This window comes from Juglans regia, chromosome 9 (genome assembly GCF_001411555.2).
Source record: "Juglans regia cultivar Chandler chromosome 9, Walnut 2.0, whole genome shotgun sequence".
NCBI lineage: Eukaryota > Viridiplantae > Streptophyta > Magnoliopsida > Fagales > Juglandaceae > Juglans > Juglans regia.
Window position 1 is genome coordinate 18,253,865 of NC_049909.1, and position 24,549 is coordinate 18,278,413.

The 24,549-nt window shown below is 36.4% G+C and overlaps 1 protein-coding gene and 1 long non-coding RNA gene across 3 annotated transcripts; one reads left to right on the forward strand and one right to left on the reverse strand.

Annotated features, from left to right (window-relative positions):
* Positions 1-4,013: 4,013 nt before the first annotated feature.
* On the forward strand, positions 4,014-8,496 carry LOC109005473 (mitochondrial import inner membrane translocase subunit Tim13). The gene is made up of 2 exons (XM_018984438.2): positions 4,014-4,249; positions 8,058-8,496. The coding sequence occupies exons 1-2, from the start codon at positions 4,130-4,132 to the stop codon at positions 8,205-8,207; spliced, it is 270 nt and encodes an 89-aa protein (XP_018839983.1). The 5' UTR covers positions 4,014-4,129; the 3' UTR covers positions 8,208-8,496.
* Positions 8,497-9,446: 950 nt separating this feature from the next.
* LOC109005474 lies at positions 9,447-18,089 on the reverse strand. Of its 2 annotated transcripts, XR_004802388.1 has the most exons (7): positions 17,891-18,089; positions 11,933-12,034; positions 11,807-11,856; positions 11,628-11,719; positions 11,495-11,541; positions 10,389-11,257; positions 9,447-9,606 (listed from the first exon to the last, which is right to left on the reverse strand). It is a non-coding gene; the product is annotated as an uncharacterized LOC109005474 (long non-coding RNA). The 2 variants fall into 2 exon arrangements; XR_004802387.1 differs by having other exon boundaries at positions 10,389-11,541.
* Positions 18,090-24,549: the final 6,460 nt, after the last annotated feature.

Consider the following 24,549-nt stretch of genomic DNA (forward strand, 5'->3'; position numbering starts at 1 on the left):
GTCAGTGAATCTTCATTGCCAAAAATGTAAAATATTGTTGTAATAAAATTAAGAGAAAAGCAAAGAAATAAAAATAAAATACACACGTACAACTTGCTCAACAAATCATGATATCATTAATCTAAATTGCTAGAAGTACTATATATATATATATATGAGTAATTTTACGTATAATTGTGAAGTGTGTAATCATCGCGTAATCGCTTTGAAAAAGATTGATATTTATTATTAAAAAATTAATTTTTTTTTATGTGAATCTCATATTTTATTTATTTTTTCAAAACGATTACGCGACGGTTACGCAATTCATAGTTGCAAATATCTTTTCTTATATATATATATATATATATCTACGGTGAGTAATTCTACATACAACCGTGAAGTGCGTAATCGCCGCGTAATCGCTTTGAAAAAGAGTGGGGTCCACTATTAAAAAATTAATTTTTTTCATGTGGGTCCCATGTTTTATTCATTTTTTTCAAAGCGATTACGCGACGGTTACGCAATTCACGGTTGTAAGTATATTTTCTCATCTACGGTACTTAGATTTTATTAAGGATCTTGAGTACAATAGGCCGGCCGTATATATGCACATTTTTTTTTCCTTGGCCCTTTTGTGGTGGCAAAACCGATACGTACGTGCAAATAACAATGCCATGCAATAGTACTAGTTTGCATGCAGTTAGTCATTAATTAATATAGATCAAATATAGTACGTACTCTAAAATAAGAAGAATGTGTATAAACTATAAATAGCCAGGAATGCATACATGTGAATATTGTATGTAGCCACAGGTTCGATACGATTAGTTACATAATTAATGTATGCTTTAGGATTGATATATACATATATAATATGGTACTCTCAGGCCAAACCGATGAGCTCATCGTGCTTATAATTTATATATATATATATAACTTATCATAGCATAAAGGTGTGCAAGCCTTGCACACCCCCTTTAAAAAAGATGTATAGAGGCACCGTTAATTAATTTTTTATGTGAGTCACATATTTATCTATTTTTCTAAAATGAAATACGCAAAACATCTTGCATACTATGACTGCAAATATAATCATTTCTTATTATAATATATATTAATCTTAATTTATTGGGCTTGAAAGTTGAGATCATGGCATTATTAATATATCATTAAATTATAATTAGTGGGTAAAAAGTTATAAGGGATTAACTAGCTTGTGCAGATTTTGTAGGTGGTGCGATTTCTTAATTGACTACTGATCAATATATAATGTTAGGGTAGAGGAATAACTCAATTAGCTCGCTAGACTAATCACTTAATTAATTAGCTGCTATATATATATTAGAAAGTCATCGTTTGTATTTTCTTAGCCCATGATCTGGATGTTAGTAGTACTTAATTATATAGAGAGATTCTCTAGATCTCCTCGTGAGAGATCAAAAGGTTGATTTTGACGTAATCTTTTGCTAGGGTTTCTACTCAAGAAAAAATAGGCATTTAGCGAACCATTAATATTATATATTCAATATTTAGGGCTTACGTCAATTCGGGTGTGGACTTATAAAATGGCTTTCAGCGTAAAGCTGATGATGAGGATCGAAGAGATCAGAAAATAAGTCATGCATGCTCTAGTACTGGTACCATTTAATGGCCGTGAACTAGACTGGTTATATCCTGATCATGAATTTGAAAAGAAAATGGACAACTACTCATGCAAACTAAAAAGTGAATCATCCTTTTAGTTTAAAGTCGACCCTCGAGAAAAGAAAAAGAAAAAGAAAAAGAAAAGGGAAACAGTAGTACGTTAAAATCTACAGGCGGCAATGTGTACGCCGAGCTAGAATGCATGTTTGAGTGATACAGGCAACATGGAGAGGAATGGGGGGATGGACATGGACTGTGATGTCTCACCTGTTTGAGTAATTAATGGACCCCTGCCTAATTAAGCTCATTGGCATGCATATACATATATATATGTATGTATGTATGTATTAGAAGTGGTAAGAAAAACTGACAAGAATACCATCCCCAAGTTTACTTGATCTATTTCTCAGTATAGTACTAGCTGTGTGGGCTTTCTGTATGTACAGGGAAGCTTTGGGGACCTCTCTCTCTCTCTCTCTCTCTGTAATTAAAAAACTGATCTACCCACTTAGGTAAGCATGGAAGCAAGGGGAGTAAGAGCCAGAACAGGAAATGAAATAGAAATAGTAATTAATGGCATATTTAGCAGCCCAAATAAGTCAGCATGTTTGCACAACATTTAGTTACCAGCTCGTGGTTCTCATCATGATGATAGAAATAAAATTAACACTAGCCCTGGAGATCAAAAAAAGAAAAAAGAATGATCATTATTCAGAAGCAATATATATATATATACAACGAAGTCATGCATCTAGCTAATTCAGTAGTACTCTTTTTTTTTTTTTTTTTTGGAGTATGTTGCAGACTCTTGCTGTGTAGAAAGGTAGATACAGGACCACCAGCTTCCTCCACCGAAAAAAACTCTGTGATATTGGACCACCATGTATGCATGCAGCTAGCACACTCTACATGAGCACTCTACCCTCCAGTTGGCGGCTACCTTGTCTTACATTTCTAATTGTCCCATCTCAAAGCGCGGGTCTATATATGCCGCCTTTTCCTCGGCCCTAAGACAGATTATTATTTACACAGTCCTCCAAATCCCCAAAACCACCCACAAAGGCCAAGGCCTCTAGCTATATCTAGATAGATAGATAGCCGGCCCTTTAATTTAGCCCTAAAAACAGTAGTATATAATATATATATACATAGTCCCCCAAAGTTAATTTGCATGTTGGGTTTGCTGAGGTGTGTGTGTCTGCATTATGCATGCCTGGCCTAGTACCTGGATTTAGCATATATTTAAGTCGACAGAATAATATTAACACACAGGTGCTCTCCAGATCTATAGAATTTTCTTTCTTTTTTTTTAGACTGGGCTGGCATCATGTAGGGAATGAGCTGGGAGATCTCATAGTGATATTATTTTATACCAGTTGAATATTTATATATAGGTGTAATAGCTATATATATAGGTTACTAATTAACTAGGCTATATGCATTATTAACTTTCTTAGCAACTAAACTATTATTTTTTTTCCTAATAATGTAGTTTATGGTTGCATAAATAATGGCATTTATTGTGGCTTCTAAACTTTTTTGAGATACTTAGGGCAGGTTTGGGGCACAAGATAAAACACAAAATTTTCATCTTATCTCATCTCATCATTACATATTTTTCAAATCTCCATACAAAATATAATAAATAATTCAACTTTTTCAAATTCCAATACACATTTTTCAAATTCTAAAATAATAATAATATTAAAACATAATATTTTAAATTTCAAAACAAAATACAAAATTCTCATCTCACCCTCCAAACCTGCCCTAATCACTTTATACCTCCCCCCCTACAAAACATACAGAACATAAACCAAAAAAAAAAAAGGTGATAATGCAACATTAAAAAGTGAGACTAATTACCACACATGAACACACTTTTCAACTTTATGCAGTAGTCATGTGTGATGCAATGCAAGGGCATGACCTTTCCTAGGCCGGTTGCTTTTCATCAGTTTATAGGGCACCTCTCTCTCTCTCTCTCTCTCTCTCTCCCTCTTCATCCTATTGCATGATTTTGATTAATTAACGTTGTTTCTTTTTTGTAGGGCATGCAGCCTTCGAAAGGCTGATTTTTTGTCTAAGTAGCCTAATTAGTAGGATCTTCTAGGATGAGATGGCTTTAATTAGGATCAGATTTAAAACCCTTTAACTCAACAGACATCATCATGATTTCACCTTCCAAATCATTCAAGTTTCAACTGGGATGAGGTTAGATTTAGGATGGGCCGACAAAACATCCAAGATTTTTGTAAATTTTCCACTGCTTGGACTCACTCCACCGGGCCAGGAAAGTGCAGGCCGTTTTTTAGCCCAAAATCAATAAACATGCATAAGCCCAGCGTAAACCATCTAAACTACAAATTACAAAACAGTGTTGTGTCGTATGAGAATGCTTTTGTAGGGTTTTGGTGTTGATTAGGGCTTAGGAGGCGGCCGAGGCTGTGCAGTGCTGTAAGGTGAAGAAAGCGGTGGAAGAAGAGTTGCAGAGAGAAGGGCAATGGATGCGTTTTCTTCATCGCCGTCAAGTGGGTCGCCATCTCAGCAGTTCTCGTCCTCGGATTTCAAGGACCAGCTCAAGACCCAGCTTGCCCAGGCTTATGCCGAGGAGTTCCTCGAGGTATTTATCTTTTTTCTATTTGGGTTTTGTGTTCTGGGTTCTGACATTTGTTTGAGAACGCTCTCATTCTTGTGGTAAAGATTTGAATTAGATTGTTTCCTTTGTTTCTGAAAACCTTTGTTCCTCCGGATAAATTATGGAACTAAAAAAAATGAAGCTTTGTGATTTGTGATTAATTAATGTTATGAATTTATTTTTATATGAAGTTAATGCGTCATCTGTCTAACAAATTCTTAGATACATATTGGGTTGGCTACATGAATGAATTATCTCTGACAATCATCTACTGGTCTTTGTATCCTCGATCGGATGCTATATGTTCATTCAACTGCGTAAGCTGAAAATTTTTCAAGTCAGCAGTTTTTCCCTTTCAATTTAACTTGAAACATAAAATTCTCTAATTCACTTCAAAATTTAAGTTTGTGAACAAATTCTGTAATTAGCTTTATATTTGTTAGAGTATTGGCAATGGCCTAGAATTTGGCTAGATTCTCAACTTTTAGCTATACCATCAACTTTTGGCTAGGTGAGTTCACATTGGACTAGTCATCTTAAAGTGAAAATAATAATATAATATTATATATTTTAATAATATTTGACAAATTTTTTTTATATATTTTGCAAATACACTTCATAAATAAGTAGAATAAATAAAAAATTCTGCCATTAGTATTGAATAAATATTAACAAATAAATATTTATTTGTTAATAAACATTAGTATCCTCAACACAGTCCACAGTCCAACATATATAAAATGAATTACCTGTATTGAGCAACACAGTCTACAAATAAATACCAACACAGTCCATACGGCACCAACGCAGTCCACAGTCCAACATTAGTATGATCAACATTAGTATCTCCAACATTAGTATTGATCAACACAGTCCACAATGTTCCAGTCCATAACACATCTGACACCTTTAGTTGCTACCCAGCCACATTTTGCCAATATAAAGATGTTATATCTGCCTGCCTCAAACTGACATGAAAAACCACATGTAAAACTAGCAGTCTCCAATGGAATGTTTAAATCAACTTGAATTATGATAAAATAAAAATAATAATAAAAAAAAAAACCTATCTGGCATTACATAGAGAATCAGCATCATCTTTGGACAGAAGTCAGAACAAGAAAAATAAAAGCAATAAGCTCCCATATATAATCACAGCCATCCAACACAGTTTTCAGATTTTAACGAATTCCTCAAAATTTTAACAAATCTTCAGCAGACAGACAGTCCACAAATATGCAGAAAAAAAGAAAGAAAAAAAAAGGTCATTTGCTGATCTGGTATGCAAAGAAATATGTAGAAAAACAGCAAAGAAAAAGAGCAAAGAAATATGCAGAAAAAGAGCAAAGAAATAAACTTGTTCTGTTTTACTGATCTGGTATGCAAAGAAGATAAACTGGTATGCATGTGTTCTGTTTTGCAAAGAAGAACAGCAAATACATTTTATTCCTGATCTGATATGCAAAGAAGATAAACTGGGGTTATTAAATTCATTCGATTTGCCTTTATAAAAAGAATTGCAGATTCAAGTAACAAGCGGATTAAAACCTTAGTTTTTTTTTCATGCATCATGGATGGGATTAGTAATATTTCCATTCATCACGAAGGAATGGTGGGCAAAATTCAAGTAACAAGCAGATTCAAGGATGGGATTAGTAATATTTCTAGAAACATTTTATAAGAATGAATCTGAAGAGGCTCATTTATATTCTTTCTTCTCTTTCCATTTGGTGAAATAAAATTAAAACTACATTAGTTCCAAAAGAAAATTCTCATCTCATCTCATCTCATCATTACACCTTTTTCAAATCCCCCATACAAAATATAATAAACAATTCAACTTTTTGAAATCTCAATTCAACTTTTTCAAATCTCAAAACAATAATAATATTAAACATAATATTTTAAACTTTCAAACAAAACACAAAATTCTCATCTCACCCCCCCAAACCTGCCCAAATTACGTGAGTTAAAAAAATAATTTTTTCAAAGGCTTGTTTTGAATAAGGTAATCAACCCGAAATATATACACTGCTACTAAACCCCCTCTTAAACCTTACATGTTTTTTCATGCATCATGGAAAAGCAATGGGTTAAACTTAACTATCTTTCATTCAAGCCTGAAGAATGTTCATAATATTTTTGAATACTAAACCAAAAAACAGAAATAAAAAACATAGAATGGAGACTAGGATGCGCAAAAAAATATATCAAAAACAAAAGAAACAATTATGAAGATGAAACGAACAAGCATCTACCCAATTTACAGACCAAAAGAGTTCCTATACCTAACAAATAGAACAGATAAAAGGGTGAACAAGGGAAGGGCAGGACATACCTACAGGGCCTGCTTGTATGACCTATATAAGAATCAAATAAGAACCATAATAAGACAATTTCATAAACTTAGATACGAAAGCCACGTCTGGGCATGGAGCATGGAGAAGAAAAAGAAAAGAAAAGAACACCAGAAATGAAACGAAAGAAACAAAAGATTCTCCATAGTGGGTCTGTTGAGTCAGATTCCCTAAATCAATCGCATAAAAATATAATTTCCTAAATCAATCGCACAAAGTTCATACCGTGGGGGGTATTCTGAATGTTCTTGAGCCAAGTCGAGAGAGAGAGAGAGAGAGAGAGAGAGAGAGAGAGAAATCGCACAGACGACGGGAACCAGCAAAGGGACTCAAGAATTTTTTGACCTAGGAACGGAGAGACAATCGATCGAAGAAGATTGAGGAAGAGAGAAAACGGAGAGAAGAGCGATGGCCTTCTGAAACAAAAGGAAAAAATACGAGGGAAAGAGGGAGGGAAGAGGGTGAGAGGGATGGAACAATAAAATATTCTTTTGGTCCTTCAACAGTATATTGCCAAACATGGCTAGGAGGAGAAATTTACTGTGGCTCAAAATTAAGAAATATGGCTTTAGCTAGTTCAATGTAGGAATTTTAATTCAAAAAAAGGTAAAATTTGGACTTGGATTTGGGAATGGCTAGGCCATTGCCAATGCTCTTACCTATCGAAAAAAATTGTTACAGATAAAAAAAAAAGAAAATTATGTTCATCAATGAGGTGCCAGGCATATTTCCTTTTGACGGTAAAAATGATATGAAGACGCGCTGAGTCCTGAGTATGTAGGATTATATGTGTATGTGTGTGTGTGTGCGCGCGCGCGCTTGCTCGCATTTACATACATACATATATATATATATATAAATATTTGTGGAGGATTAGTGTTGATGAATAGGCTAAAAGAACATTTTGTTTTTAACCCTGACACTCCTCAAGTCATGTTTTGCCTAGGGACACCTAGTGATAGGTGATCTATTCATTGCCTAGATGTTCAGAAATTTATCTAAGGTGCCTTACTTGATGACTTTAGCTGATATATGCACAAGAAGTTCCTATGCATATGTATGAACTCGGAATTGCCAATTATGTATCTTGGGTGTCACCACATTGCTGTTATAATGTGGTGATCAAACCTTTCTTGGATGATCATATTGCCAATATTCTAGAAAAGCTAACTAACTGCTAGAGAAGAGAAAATACATAAGATGTATTCCAAAAGGTATTAAGAATTGCCCGGTTTGCTAAATTCTTAAGAACTATTTGAGGCTTTGATGCTACATAACACTTTGATAGCTTAAATTCTCGTTTGGCAAAGGAGAGTGGATATTTCTAACTAGAGAATAGCTTCAGAGGGCATGCTGAACCTTTTTTTACTCCTTTTCAGTTCATATTTTTTATTGTTCGACTTACATTTGTACTATTTTTCCCACTTTTCATGCAGACCATAAGGGTGAAGTGCTTTGACAAGTGTATTACAAAACCAGGGTCAAGCCTCGGTGGGAGTGAGAGTAGCTGCATATCTAGGTGTGTGGATCGCTACATTGAGGCTACTGGAATTGTTAGCAAATCTCTCTTTAGTGCACAACAATGATTTTTTGGAGGGGAGAATTTCATGAAGAATGTTAAAGTTGCATAATTTCAGAGAAACTATAGGTAGACAGGTAGAGGTCCTGTGTGGTATTCTATACCAACTCTGGTATCTTTCATGCGGGAAATTTCCTTCACATTAAGAACTGATTTACGTACTCAAAATTGTATCCCCTGCAAACTTTGTAACTCTCTGCATTTTGCCTGCTGCTGTTTTGGAACTAAATGCTTGGATGGTGTTGAATTGTTGTGCGCTTTAGATGTTTTATAAAATATTGTAACTGATTATAATCTTTTAATGGATTGGTAGAGATGCTAAATAATAAATAAAAATTACAGTTACAAAAAGTGCAACTTCAAATGATGCCCGAAACTACCCGTTAAGGTTTCCTGGAACTCCTTTTGCCTCATCTCCTCCTTGTTGCTTCTCATGTTGGTGGAAACCCTGTTCAACTTCAAACTGATATTTGTACTCCGGAAGCTGTATAGGGCACGATTCAGAACCACTAAACTCTTAATTCCATTAACACTTGCGCCCGTTAGGTCCTCAATCTGTAGGGACTCAGTTGAAACATCTCTAGCAAACCATTAACCATGTAGCAAACTGGCTGTATTCCGTCTATCGCATTTTTGGACACACACTACTTTCTTTTGGCTCGCACGAGTTGCTTCTAATTATGATTTTGCACTTAGTCCTCATTAAAGGGCTAGTTTCTTTGTACTAATAGTGGCTTCCAGTTTGAAAAATTTACAGTTTTTCCCTTCCTATTTCCCAGCAGCAGCCAGCTTAACCTGAGGTTCTCCTCCAGCTTTTTGCAGTGATCATCTCTTAACTTACATCCTCTGCCCCTAATATGGATGGAAGACCTTATTTCTTCATTATAGCATTCTGTCCGTTGTCTTGATCCTCGCGGTCGTTGTTGGCATAGCTGAGTTGATTGTCAAAACCAGCGCCTCAATCTTAGTACCTTAATTGACTCATCAAATATGTTTTCATATCCCTCGAGAGGTCCCACAACGTTGCATGATTTCTTTAATGTCTTAGCCTCGTTTATTTTCAAAATTAGATAAGATGAGATAAATTGAGATAAAAATTAAAAATTAAAAATTAAATAAAATATTATTAAAATATATATTTTTTTAATATTATTTTTATTTTTAAATTTAAAAAAATTGAATTATTTATTTTATTATATGAAAATTTAAAAAAATTATAATGATCAGATAAAATCGTATGATTGAATCTCATTGAGTTACCTGTTAGCTCACAAAAATTTACAGTACAAGCCTACAGTAGTAAAAAAAAGTTGGGGATAAATAGAACCAATAACTTATTTAAATAAGGCCATCTGAAAACAATCTCGTATGCCTGATGAAGTCAGCCCCTCTGCCTCCACCTATACCTGCAATTGGGAAACAAGAAAGACAGTTGTCATGCACAAGGATAAGAAGCAATTGAGAATGACCATTCCTTATTGTGTCGTATTCTTTGTATGTCAGAATACTCTCTTTGTTCAGATATTAGGGTGTGTGAGACTAAACTCGGGCTCCTCTCACTAGAAAGGAAATACAATGGATAATTAAATAAAATTAATAATAGGAAGTATGTAGAACACCACATATCATTCTTTTATTTATTCATTATTATTATTATTATTTTTTATAACTGAGGGTGTCCGGGCCAGCTTGAGCGCACCTCGACTAATTCTACGGGGCCATGAAGTTAACGACTAGGTAAACCTTCAATGACCCTAAAGGGACTCAAACTAATGACCATTGGGAAGCAAATCCAAGGCTGAACCAGCTGAGCTACCCCTCAGGGTTGTTTATTTTTATTCCAACCTGATTTAATTGTCAGCTCCTCATTTCCAACAAGTCAATTTTTATATCGTAATGACAGATTTGTTTAATCGACTCTAACGTTTAAAGACTTACGATAAAATATGATTTTTACCCAACTACTTGGACTACATAAGTTTCTTTTTCATATAATTTATAAATGAGATAGTATCAAGTTTGTATGGAAATATTAGCACAATTTCAAATGAATGTGAAATCAATTTTTAGCATCCAACAACTACCACTTAACTGCAACAATAAACTTGCAATAGATTAAATAGAAGAAATGCTAGAAAAAGAAAGCACAAGATGTGGATTTCTGACAGATTGTACAAGAACATAGAACCTTGTATCTGAGATGAAAAACAGGTCCATTACTTTTCCATCTGAGGTGGTGGACACCTTCACTATCTTTATAATTAGCTGGAGCTCGCATAGAACTCCAGTAACATTTGCCAAAACAACATTAATATCCATATTAGACACACTATGACAATGATTCGTTTTTCAATTCCAAGAGATAAAATTATAAATTTAGAACTTGGAGCTAGTCTAAGATTGGAAATTCTCTTTTCTTTCCCCAAGACTCTCAACAATTCAATTCTACTCAATAGAAGGATGCAAACCAACTATAGAAACCAAGTGATGAGACTTACACAAACGATCTAAAAGAATCAAAGTAAATGTTGAATATAATGACCCAGAATTAGCACTTGATGCAGGAAGGACCTATTGAATTCCAAGAATCTCACAGAAACATTAATTTTTATGAATTGCTCATTCAATGAATTTCAAATAAGTTGTATCTTGCTCCTTCAGAAAAAATCTTATACCAGTTATTATGAAATCAGTACCCGCTAGGCAAAAGATGACAAACATCAAGAGGGCAAATCAAGTATTGAATGAATTCTTCGACAGAGATTTGGAAAAGAAAAATACCATGTAAAAGCCCTCTTCGATCATAACGACATAACTTAAAGATGAAATATTTTAGCTAACTCAGTCAAAATGATAAAAAGGTAACTTCACCCCTTCGAAGACAAAACACTGCTCATCCATCGATAGGCTCTTTTAAGTATAAGGGAGATGTATTGTCAGGCAGTTTTCCCATTAAGGAATCTGTAAGTTCTTTTTTGTTCATGATCCCCAGATTCTCCATTGGTTCTCAAGGTAGTAGAGGTGGAGATGCAGAGCTATTTGAACGATCCAACAATTCTAAAATGGAGAAAACAGAGTCACACAAATGGAGATTAGGCATTCCCAGCGAAAGTTAAAGTAAATGCTTTTAAAGTTTGGTCCAGTGTTGACAAGTGATACGAGTTTTGGATAATCTTGGTGGACGTATTGTGCATAAAGAATAACGATTGATGCTACTAACGAGAATAAGTTTGAATTCCACCAGAACCTATTGTGTAAATAAGTTAAAAAGAAGATGCTAATGCTAAAGTTAACCTGGCAATTTCTTGTCAAGAAAGAACATTGTCAAATTTATAGTATACCTGCAAAAGAATATAATAGTTCACAACCACTAAAACAATACCAATTAGTCTATTCAATAACAAAACAAAATCCTTCTTTTGTTTACCAAGTGACAACAATGTCGACTATGTAATGCCTGTGAGAGGCAATAATCAAGAGGCTCGGAATAATGGAAAGTAGCCAAACTGCTTGAGGTACCTGCAAGGATAAGCCCACAATAGTAAAAAAAAAAGAAAAGAAGTGAAGGCTAAATAGAACCAAGAACTTATTTTCATAATGGCATACATCTGAAAAAAATCTCGTATGCTTGATGAAGTCAGCCCCTCTGTCTCCACCTATACATGCAATTGAGAAACAATAAAGACAAATTTCATGAACAAGCATAAGAAGCAATTGAGAATGACTATTTACCTTATTGTGCCTTATTTCTTCTATGTCAGAACAAATACTAACGTAAAAATCAGGTGTGATGAAAAAATCAAATCACCACAGCCATATATCTCCCCTAGGGAACTGCACATCAATTCAGATCATATGAGCAAGATGGTGATGGTTATATAATTACGGAAGCGTTGAGAGGGAAACAAATAGCAGACTACTATAAATTACAATCTAGGAGCCTATCATAAAAACCCTTTTGACTAATCAAAACTTTTCTCTATTTAAAACATAAATAATAAAACATTTGATTTCCAGAAAGGAGTTCCTTTTGAACAAAAATAAAATAAAATAAAAATCAGAGTTCAATATTTTAGCATTCGGGGCATTTCTATTTCTTTCTCTTAGCATTCCCAGAACTACAGGACCAAATTCAAAGCCATAAGGAAAAAAAAAAAATTTTTGGAAGGAAAACAATAATTTGAAACATACGATCCTTAGAATTATATAATACAGTATCATTTGTGCATGCGCAGCATGATAAGCCACGACGTTCGGGGAGGGGCCTAAAACCAAATCCCAAGTATATGGGAGGAGGTTAAACGTGCGGACGAAGTGCATGGAAAGGCATGGACGTAGTGCATGGACCGAGTCGTAGCTGTTGAAGTCACATGCGTGCATGGACTGAGTCGTAGCTTGAAGTCCGTTTCTATTTTCTGCTGCATTTATTTTCTGTTGCATTTATCTTTTTGTTGTTGCATTTCTATTTCCGTTAGAACGTGGAGTGTGTAGGCGTCAGTCACTAGTACTGGCTCTAGGTGTTTCCTCTGTTTTCGGCAATTCTGTTTTCATTTCAGTTTTGTGGACTGCTATTTAAGCAACCGTGGGTCTTCAATAAAAGGCAGAAAAAATTATTCCAGCAACAATTGTGGTACATCCTCACCCGAAGAGGACATATACTCGAGTTATATCATTTACAATTATAAGGGACCTATCATTGGCATCACAGCCAGGTTCTTATGGGCACTAACAAGGAACGAATCGAACACTTGGAGTCCGGACTGGGTACAGTTCAAGAAGGACTACAGCGGATGGAGGAAGCTCTCACTCGACTCTCAAATGTTTTGCTTACCAATCCGGAATCCTCAAATCAAGGCCATCACCACCGAGACAACCAAGAGGGAGGTAGACCGATTGTTTCGTCAAAGTCAGCCAAGCTAGAATTTCCACGCTTCTCTGGAGAAGACCCGACATAGTGGTTCAACCGAGTGGAACAATTTTTCGAATACCAGGGCACTGCAGAAAACCAAAAAGTTTTCATGGCTGCTTATCATCTAGAAGGGGAAGCCAACCAGTGGTGGCAATGGCTTCGAAGAACGTTACAGGAAGATGGACGAGCGATTCCATGGGAACAATTCGAAGAGGAATTATGGGCTCGCTTTGGACCATCAGAATGTGAAGACTTTGATGAAGCACTCTCAAGGATCAGACAGCTAGGAACGTTGAGAGATTATCAACGTGAATTTGAGAAGCTGGGCAATAGGGTGCGTGGATGGACGCAGAAGGCGTTGGTGGGAACATTCATGGGGGGCTTGAAGGCGGAAATTTCTGATGGGATTCGGATGTTCAAACCGCAATCCCTCAAGGAGGCAATTAATCTAGCACGAATGAGAGATGAGCAGCTCACAAGACAGCGGCGGTTCATTCGACCACCACCTACAAGAGTTCCACTAACTCTCCCACAAACCAATCGGGTAGCTCCCGTTACTTCGTCAACTCCATTCAGGCGTTTATCATGGGACGAGATGCAGAAGAGAAGAGTGCAAGGTCTCTGTTTTAACTGCAATGAACGATTTACAACGGGGCATAAATGCCAAAAACCCCAGCTTTTACTCTTGGAGGGCTACGCGGACGAGGGTAATGTGATCTGTGAGGACATCACTAATCAACATACGGTGGAAATTGACCAAGGGGGAGACACGGGAGAAGTGCAAGAACCAGAACTGGAACCTGAAATCACGCTCCACGCATTGACGGGATGGACCGCCCCAAGAACAATGCGTATAACTGCAACTATGGGCTTCCGCGAAGTAATGGTGCTGATCGACAGTGGATCCACGCATAATTTCATCAGTGATCGCTTGGCAAACTCACTGCATCTACCAGTGGTGCCAACAGAACCGTTCATTGTTCGAGTTGCTAATGGCGAACAACTAACATGTCAAGGACGATTCGATGAGGTATTGGTGAATTTACAAGGCACTGAGTTTTACCTCACCCTTTTCTCTCTACCTTTATCAGGTCTTGATCTAGTGTTGGGCATTCAATGGCTGGAAATGTTGGGTTCCGTGGTATGTAATTGGAAGAAATTAACCACGGACTTCAACTGGAATAAGCAAGCCCGTAGATTGCAAGGATTGGACGAACAAGCTGTTCAAAAGGCTACATTAAAAGAAATGTCAAAATAATGCCGAATGGGCCATACGCTATTTGCACTATGCATTCCGTCGACCACGAAGAATAACTTACAAGGTGAATTTTTCGAAATCAAGCATCAAGACTTGCAACGGGTTATACAGGAATACGAGGACGTGTTCCAAGACCCCTCGTGTGTACCACCTATGCGAGAAGTAGATCATTGCATTACACTCAAAGAGGGCACCGAACCGATTAACATGTGCCCCTACAGATATGCCCATTTTCAGAAGGAAGAAATCGAAAGGCAGGTCCAAGAGATGCTGGATTCCGGGCATATTCATGCTAGCACCAGTCCATTTTCTTCGTCGGTACTACTCGTAAAGAAAAAGGATGGAAGTTGGCGATTTTGCAAGGATTACCACACACTCAATAAGGTCACTATCAAGGATCGATTTCCCATTCCAACAGTGGAAGACATGCTGGATGAATTATATGGCGCATCATATTTTACAAAGTTGGATCTACGAGCCGGCTATCACCAAGTAAGAGTAAATCCTCCTGATATTGATAAGACTGCTTTTCGTACTCATAATGGCCATTACGAATATCTCGTAATGCCTTTTGGCCTTTGTAATGCACCCTCAACATTTCAGGCCATCATGAATTCTATATTTCGACCTCACCTTCGAAAGTTCATTTTGGTTTTCTTTGATGATATTCTCATCTATAGTTCGACGTGGGATAAGCATGTGGTGCATGTGGCACAAACTTTGGAGATTTTGCGACAGCATAAATTTTTTGCAAAAAAAAGCAAATGTGCCTTTGGACAGCAAGAATTGGAATATCTGGAGCATATCATTATGCCTCAAGGAGTGAAGGTGGATGACAAAAAAATTGCAGCCATGCTTGCATGGCCACGACCTACTAATATTTCTGAATTGCGTGGTTTTTTAGGCTTGACAGGATATTACAGAAAGTTCGTTCAAAATTATGGCATTATCGCTCGACCCCTCACCAATCTACTCAAAAAAGGGAAGTTTGGATGGCATGAAGAAGCCGAAACAGCTTTCTCGACTCTTAAGCAAGCAATGACCACTACCCCAACTTTGGCTATGCCTAATTTCAATGATTTTTTTACCATTGAAACCGATGCATCAGGCGAAGGAATTGGAGCAATCTTAACTCAACTAGGCAAGCCCATTGCCTTTATGAGCCGAGCACTGGGAGTCACAAAAAAATCATGGTCAACCTACGCCAAAGAAATGCTTGCCATCATAGAAGCCATTCGCCTATGGCGACCTTATTTACTGGGAAAGAAATTTTTTATCCAAACTGACCAACGTAGCTTGAAATATTTCTTGGATCAACGTGTAGCAACTCCGGAGCAGCAAAAATGGGTAGCCAAATTAATGGGCTACGACTATGAAATTATTTACCATTCGGGACGTGAGAACTCAGCTGCAGATGCTCTGTCACGCAAGCCAAACAGCCCAATAATTAATCATCTACACGTAGCAACCGTAACTTTGTGGGATGAGATTAAAGAGGCTTTTGTGATCGCTATATTCAATCTATTACTCAGACGGCCAAGACTCAAACCGAAGGACCTTATACACAACGTCAAGGACTTTTGTTCTTTAAAGGAAGGGTAGTCATTCCATCGTGCGAGTCATTACGCACTAAGCTGTTGCATGAGGCACACAATACCAAGATTGGAGGGCACTCAGGCGTCTTACGTACATGCAAACGGCTATCTCAACAATTTTATTGGCCGAAAATGCACCAGTCCGTCCAAGAGTATGTCAAACACTGTGAGGTATGCCAGAAAATGAAATCTGAAACACTTTCCCCTGCTGGGCTCCTGCAACCTTTGCCCGTTCCATGTCAAGTCTGGGATGATATTTCTCTTGACTTCATTGAAGGTTTACCAACTTCCCACGGCAAGGATACAATCTTAGTCGTAGTTGACAGGTTAAGTAAATCAGCGCATTTCTTAACTCTCACTCATCCATTTACTACTAAGAGCGTGGCTGAAAAATTTGTTGAAGGAATTATTAAATTGCATAGTCTCCCTAAATCGATTATTAGAGATCGAGATCCCATCTTTATTAGTCGATTTTGGCAAGAATTTTTTCATTTGTCTGGTACTCAATTGAAACTCAGCTCCGCCTATCATCCGCAAACCGACGGCCAAACGGAAGTGGTGAACAGATGTGTCGAACAATATTTGCACTGTTTCGTTCATCAATGGCCACGCAAGTGGACCACCTACATTCCGTGGGCTGAACTATGGTATAATACAACATATCATGCGTCTACTGGAATGACTCTTTTCCAAGCTTTATATGGTCGATTGCCTCCTCTGTTTCCCAATTACCATAGTGGAGACTCTTCGGTCCATGAGGTAGATCAGAATCTCGTGTCCAGAAATGAGCTGCTGCGTCAACTAAAAGCAAATTTGGACACATCCATTAATCGCATGAAACAATCAGCAGATCAAAAGAGAAGGGAAGTGAGTTTCGAAATTGGGGATATGGTGTTTCTCAAGTTGCATCCCTACCGCCAGCAATCAATCTTCAAACGTGCTCACCAAAAACTTGCAAGTCGCTTTTATGGACCATACCCAGTCGTGCAAAAAATAGGAGCAGTTGCTTACAAGCTTCAGCTGCTAGAAGGAGCCAGAGTTCATCCGGTCTTCCACGTTTCACTGCTAAAAAAATTCGTGGGTGATCGGGTGATACCGTTTACGGAAATGCCGCCAGTCACCGATGAGGGCCTTATTGTTCTGGAACCAAAAAAAATATTGGACACTCGCTGAGTCAAACGAGGAAACAAATTTGAAGAAGAAAGCCTGGTTCAGTGGACACGTCTACCCAAAGAAGAGGCCACGTGGGAGACAAAGCAATCGTTGCTAGAGCAGTTTCCGAATATGGACCTTGAGGACAAGGATCCAATTGAGGAGGGGAGTATTGATAAGCCACGACGTTCGGGGAGGGGCCTAAAACCAAATCCCAAGTATATGGGAGGAGGTTAAACGTGCGGACGAAGTGCATGGAAAGGCATGGACGTAGTGCATGGACCGAGTCGTAGCTGTTGAAGTCACATGCGTGCATGGACTAAGTCGTAGCTTGAAGTCCGTTTCTATTTTCTGCTACATTTATTTTTTGTTGCATTTATCTTTCTGTTGTTGCTTTCTGTTGTTGCATTTCTATTTCCGTTAGAACGTGGAGTGTGTAGGCGTCAGTCACTAGTACTGGCTCTAGGTGTTTCCTCTGTTTTCGACAATTCTGTTTTCATTTCAGTTTTGTGGTCTGCTCTTTAAGCAGCCGTGGGTCTTCAATAAAAGGCAGAAAAAATTATTCCAGCAACAATTGTGGTACATCCTCACCCGAAGAGGACATATACTCGAGTTATATCATTTACAATTATAAGGGACCTATCACAGCAGAAGGCAGAGCGTATCTGACCCGAAAACTATAGAACACCGAAAGCAAAATCTCGTTAATAAATCTGGAAACTAATGCACGTCGCAATATACATAAAAAAAGGTGCAAAGAAATCAGGGTGTAGCACCTCCATAGGAAGCCCCACATCAAACCAGATCCTCCATGCACGACCAACAAACCACCATATGTCCTCACAACAAACAAATTGAGAAGCAGCTTCAGGCCACTCTAATCTACATCGTAGCACAACCATCACACTTCAACGGTGTTCAACCACCAAACTCCAAGACCCACTACCATCGGACAACACCGCTCGAAGGGAAGCTCAGCCTCATCACACCCTCAACCACCCACGTAAGCCACTGTCGCCACCCATGTGAGCCACCGTAGCGTCCACAAGCCCCTGTTCAGCCAACCCATAAATAGAACACTCATTCTTCTCCACTGTGAAAACACCACCGTGAGCCTCGCCTGACCCTTCTTGTGTCCGATCCGCCACCGTGTTCCGCAACCACCACCAGCAACATCAAAAGATACTGAGCGGACCACCATCGCGGTGCAGATCCGCCGACCTCTTTCTTTCCTTCGGTCTTTTGGTGATTTCGCCTTCTCGACAGGAGAGAGAGAGAGAGAGAGAGAGAGAGAGAGAGAGAGAGAGAGAGAGAGAGAGAGAGAGAGAGTAATGGCAGTGAGAGGAGGTTGCACAGGGATAAAAACGTAAAACACCGAGCAGATGAGAGAAAACTGAGGGGTAAAAAGGGGATATGTGAAAAACAAAGAGGCAAAATGGGAAGATGATGTTCTTTTTGGGATAGACGTTTTTACGTATAAAAAAATATAATAAAAGTTGAAGGTAGAGTTAGGGGTGGGTAGTAGGACTGTTTATCTGGCCGGATTTTTTCTAGGCCCGGTCTGGAACCCGAAAAATTGGATTCCAGTTTCGAGTTCTGGCCCGGATCAAATACTGGCCGAAACCTGGATTGCCAAAACCCGGACCTGTCCGGTTCGGGTAGGGTTTGAAACCCGAATACCGGATTTTAAACCTGGTACCCAGATTCCATTTTATTCACCCCGCTGCTTTCTATTCGTTTTTCACTCTCTCTCGTCCAAATAATGCTCCTGCTCCAACCGAAACCCTCATTCTCTCCATCTTCTCGTTCTCCAATCGAAACCAAGAATCCAAATCGAAACCTCTTGATGTCTCTCTGTGAAACCCTAGCTCTCTCTCTCTCTCTCTCTCTCTCTCTCTCTCTCTCTCTCTCTCTCTCTCTCTCTCTCCCCAAGTCCAAACCGAAATCAAAACCTTAGCTCTCTCTCTAGCCGTATCTTCTACTCTCTCTCTCTCTCTCCAAAATCATAGCCTTTGAGTTTCTGAGGCATTTTCTCTCGCTGGAGTTTCTGACACTCTATCAGAAGGCTTGAGCCAGGAAGACTTTGGGAGTGAATCGTGGGTAAGCTATTGCTCTTTTTTTTTAAAAAAAAAAAAATCTTTTTGAGGTATTTAGATGTTTTCAAAACCGATCTGTACTTTATTGATAAGAATCGACACTCTAGTTTCATTAAGTTCTAATTTTTCTAGATGTTTTTTTTTTAAAATCAATTGTGTTTCTGGGTGAAGTGTAAAATAAGAGCAACGCATTTATGGTGAAGGGGTTATATGTCTTAGAAAAATGAGAATTCATTTGTGTGCTTGGATTGTGGGTAATAGTTGAACATACATGTTGCAGTTGGCCAAAGTTGTGCGCTTTATGCTTGTAATTCAATGGAACTCAGTACTGATAATTATATTTTTATACTGATGAACATTTTGGGTTTCTATGTTGTTGCTTTCAAGGTTTTTGACGATGGTGTTTCTGGAAATGCAGGTCATGGAATTTCTCAAGTCACTGGTGACATTGAAAAAGTGAAGTGCTTTATAAATATATATATATATATATATATATATATATCCTGTTATTGGTTCTGAGGATGCCTTCATATCAAGCTTAACAAAAAATATTTTTCCTTTATTTTGGGGTTAGTCTTTGGGATAATCTTACTAACTAAAAAATGGGATCAAATGAAATATAGACACGAGATAGACTTGGGGTTAGTCTTTATTGGCTCTGCTTTCTCATATTATAGTTTCTCTGTTTTATAATCCTCTCTTGGAAGAAAGTAACCTCTATCTAAAGAAAAGAAGAGAAATGGCAGGATTTACACCAAAAACCCAATATTGCTTTTATATGGAGAAAATTAAGATACCAATCCAATTGTGAATGTGACAATATTGTTGGCTCTCTAGCTTCTAGAACTCATAAAGTCTATGCAGCATATCATTTTCTAGTTTAACTCATATATGATATATCAAAGGGAGAAAATTAGCAGGCCTCTTTATCCATTGAAGATCTCTTATCTTTTTTTTTTTTTTTTGTGGGTTGGGGTCTAACTTGAAGATCTGTTATAAGGATTTATACATATATATATATAGGTGTTATAATAGAGTGTGTTCATGTGTCTTTATTCCAAGAACACTGTACTGATCTGCATAGCAAAATGCTGGGCTTTTTGTTTGTGATGGTAGGTGTCGACTTACCTTCTGATATCGACCTCATCAGCGGCTGCCACCAGAGTTTATGACTGGCAATCCAGCTGGGGTTGATGATGGGAAAGTCTTTTAAGTTTTAGAGAATCTGTCAAGTATTAAAACCTATCAAGTATTAATGTCGATATGATTTTCAGGGCTTTGACAAACCTTTGCAAACAAGCTTTGCTTTATCTTTATTGTGGTTCCATTATTTAACCCAAACACTTAAACTCTTCCTTAGAAGTCAATTCATAACTTCACATATAAATTCATATATATAGATATGAGAATGTAATTTAATTAAAAAAAAAAATTAAAATTCTATCTACTTACATGAGCTCTTTAGGACTCCATAAAATAGCATAGTGATGAAAATTCTTGGTGGGGTCAAACCATAAGTGAAACTTCATATCTTTGCCAATAATCCTCCCATCCCCACTCCCTCTGATGTAAACATTGGTCTGCAAGGTATAAGGCTTCCCAAATGTCGTTCCCAGGAACTCAATGTCCACTTCATCTTGGAAACCTGGATGAGCTTCATTGTTAGAGAGCTGTCATGCATAGACCAATTCAACAAAAGAAAGTTTTCAAAATGGTGTTTTTCTTCTTAAGTAGTAAAATTAGTAGAGGTATTTTGGGTCCAAACTCTCACATAGAAAGCAGTTATGACTCCTGCAGTGTAACTAGGTTGAAGCTTAATGGAGGCACCAAAGTACCCAGATCCCGGAACCCGGGTTCTTAAAAAAAAAAAAAATCGGGTTCAACCTGGAACTCGGAATCCGGGTTTTAAGAAACCCGGGTTTAACCGAGTTTCGTTCCGGGTTTGACCCGGACCAACCCGGCCCGGGTTTGAAACCCTGGTCCCAGTCTGGGTTTACTCGGGTTCCCGGGTTGGAACCCGGATGAACACCCTTAGTGGGCAGTGGGGCCCCTTCCCCGCTGCCCCGCCCCTCATGGAGAGGGCCTAGCGGGGGCGGGGGCGGGGGGCGGGATGACTCCAGCGGGGCCCTGCTTCGCCCCTACTCCATATATATAATTATTTATTTATTTATATATATAAATAAATATATTGTATATAGATATATACAATTTATTAAATACTTAAAATTGTATTCAAGTCATTGGATTGCCTTGGCTCCTATGTCAACCTTTATATAAGAGGTCAATGCAATATAATAGTCATCCTTAAGCAATGTGAGACTTAGTAGTATGAGGCTAAGACAATCCAAAATCTAATTTTAATGAGTTTAAGTTCTTTTCATATTTATAAATTTTAATTATTATTTAAATTATATTATAATTTTTTTTTAGACCAAAATTTCTTTTTTTAAACACAATATGTTGGCGTAGGCGGGGGTTGGGGCAGATGGGGTTTTTTCCTCCAACCCCCCGACATCGGAGTGGGGGACCTCGCCCCCGCCTCCCAAGGGCGGACGAAAATCCCCAAGCCCTGCATGGTGAAGGGCAGGGTGCGGGTACCCCGCCCTGCACCATGCGGGTATCACCCCTAGGTAGAGTATATTTTATTGGGTTGAATCGATTGATTAGTTAGGGTTGGTTTGGATAGAAAGTTTAAATGAGATGAGATGAAATATTTTGTTAAAAATTGAATAAAATATTATTAATTATAACTTTCTAGTATTATTTTTATTTTAGGATTTGAAAAAATTAAATTATTTATTATATTTTTGTATGAAAATTTAAAAAAATTATAATAATAAAATAAATAAAATGAGATGAGATATGTTTGCATATCCAAACTCATTCCTTTAATCATAATGTGGAGAGATAAAAGGTTAAGCCCAAGATTGGGTCTAGCCACTGGGCCACATTAGGGGATAAGATAAAGGGATAAGAGTAGGAGACAAGGAAGCACATGGAGCAAGCAGGTGGCAATGGGCTTCATAGCGGGACAAAGGGAAAGTGGGAAGAGAAGGGAAGTTGACACACGCAAATGGGTTCAGTCCACTGCAGACTGGCATACGCAACCAAAAGATATATAAAAAGCCATCGACCAGATGACTAAAGGGGCTCTCGACTTTGACTTCTTCCTCTTCTTCTTTAAACTATCTAATCTTATATAATTATTATAATTTTCTCAAAATTTTATATAAAATATAATAAATAATTTAATTTCTTATATTTTAAAATAAAAAATAATATTTTATTTTAATTTTAATTTTAATTTATCTCATATCAAACGGCGCTCAAAATCTAAGCAATAAGAAGGGTAGTAATAAGCAAACAATTCATTCACAATAGATAGACAACTTTAATATAATAATATTTTTTATTATATTTAAACACATCAAATCAAAAGTACAAGTCAAAATAAAATTTAAAATAATATTGTTTTATTACATAGTTGTATACAAGTTGTTATTTAGTAATAATTTTATTATTTTTCAAGAAAAAAACTACTTTACCTCCCAATTATATCGCTCAATTTGACCACTTGATATATATATATACACTAGCGGTTGGGCAATGTGCGAGGCACATTTGCCCGGTTGAAAAATAACTTATTTTATAAAATAAAATATGTTTTGGGTTAAAAAAAAAAAACATAATCATAAGTGAAATAAGTAGTATATAGAGAATTTTTTATGAACTCAATTTCTGTACCTAACAAGTGAAAAGAGATGTGGAGAATTTTTATGATAGTGATAGTACTTCATTATATAAATCGAAGCAATCCAACTGAAGAAAAAAAAATGAGAAGTGGTAAAATGAAAGGTTGGATTTAAATCTTAAAAAGTTTAATGTACCAGCAGCATACTCATCCTTCAAAAAACAACACACGTAGACATTATATCCTTAGATATGATTTAGATCGATGTATTAATAGTAGTGACATGGTTTGTGAATAGTAATATATAAAATTATTTGGATTAAGATGTTTTATTTGATTTTAGAAAATGAGAAAAAAAAAAGTTAAAATAAAAATATTATAAAAGTTAAAATATTATTGGAATATAATTTTTTAATGTAGTTTTTGTTTTAAAATTTTAAAAATTTATATTTAAGAAAATTGTAATGATTAGATTAATAAATTAAAAAATATTTTATATTTAAATAATATTTTAAAAAATATATAAAAGTTTATGAAAACTTAAGAATCTATTAATCTCTTCCTCGAACTCAATAATTTTGTTTGGGAAGAGATAGATTGTCAATTCCCTCCTGACCCAATGATGTTGTAAATTTTTTATTTTTTTAAAAATGTTTATGATGATTAAAAAAATACATGAAAAAAAATCTAATTATTTATATAGTTATACTTTTTTAAAAATATTTAACAAAATTTTATTATTTATTTAATGATGGAATATTAGTATTTTATAAATGGCTTGGTTATTTTGAAATTAGTGGTAAAATCCTGTATGGCGTATGATATAATAAACAGTAATAGGATATGCGAAAAAAACATGCGAAGAAAAAAAAAAAAAACAGCTTCTTTATTGATCATTTAAAACTCAAAAATCAATATTTTTTCCACTTTTTCTTTCTTCCTCTCTCTCATTCCCTACGCACGATTGCGGTATTGCGTCGCACATTGGCATTCACATGGACAAAAAAAAAAAAAAAATTTACTGTTCATTACTGTTCATCATAATGTCGATGAACAGTAATAAGATATGAAAAAAAAAAGGCTGATTTAGATTTACTGTTCACGATGAACAGTAATAAATAGTAACGTTATAGTGGCTTTTAAGTATAGGCAGATTTACTTAGTGATCAAGAAAGTGATTTTAAGTATATTGAGATTTTTTTTAAAAAAAAAATATTTAAATATATTAAAAAAATATGAAAAAAGGCTAAAAAATAACTAGCTTTAGCGGGCAGCAGAGTAGCTCGACTATTGTTTAAAAATGATTCCTTTGCACCACAATACTATTGCGTCGATTGCATGTTGTGGTGGAAATAATAATGCTAGAGCCACCGGCGGGGGATCTCGCTGGCTCTAGCATGTATTTTTTATGTGTTTTTTTAATTCTTTTTTATATAGATTTTTTTAACAATTTTAAATATTTAAAAAATCAAAAAAATTTAGAACATCATTAAAAAATAATTCTTTAATTACGTCGTGATTAAGGAAATATTTTATGATTTTTATTTTATTTTGTAATTGAGGAAATATTTTTTAATAAATTTTTTTAATTTTTAATTAATAAAGTGTTTTTTTAATAATGTTTTAAATTTATTTTATTTTTTTAAAA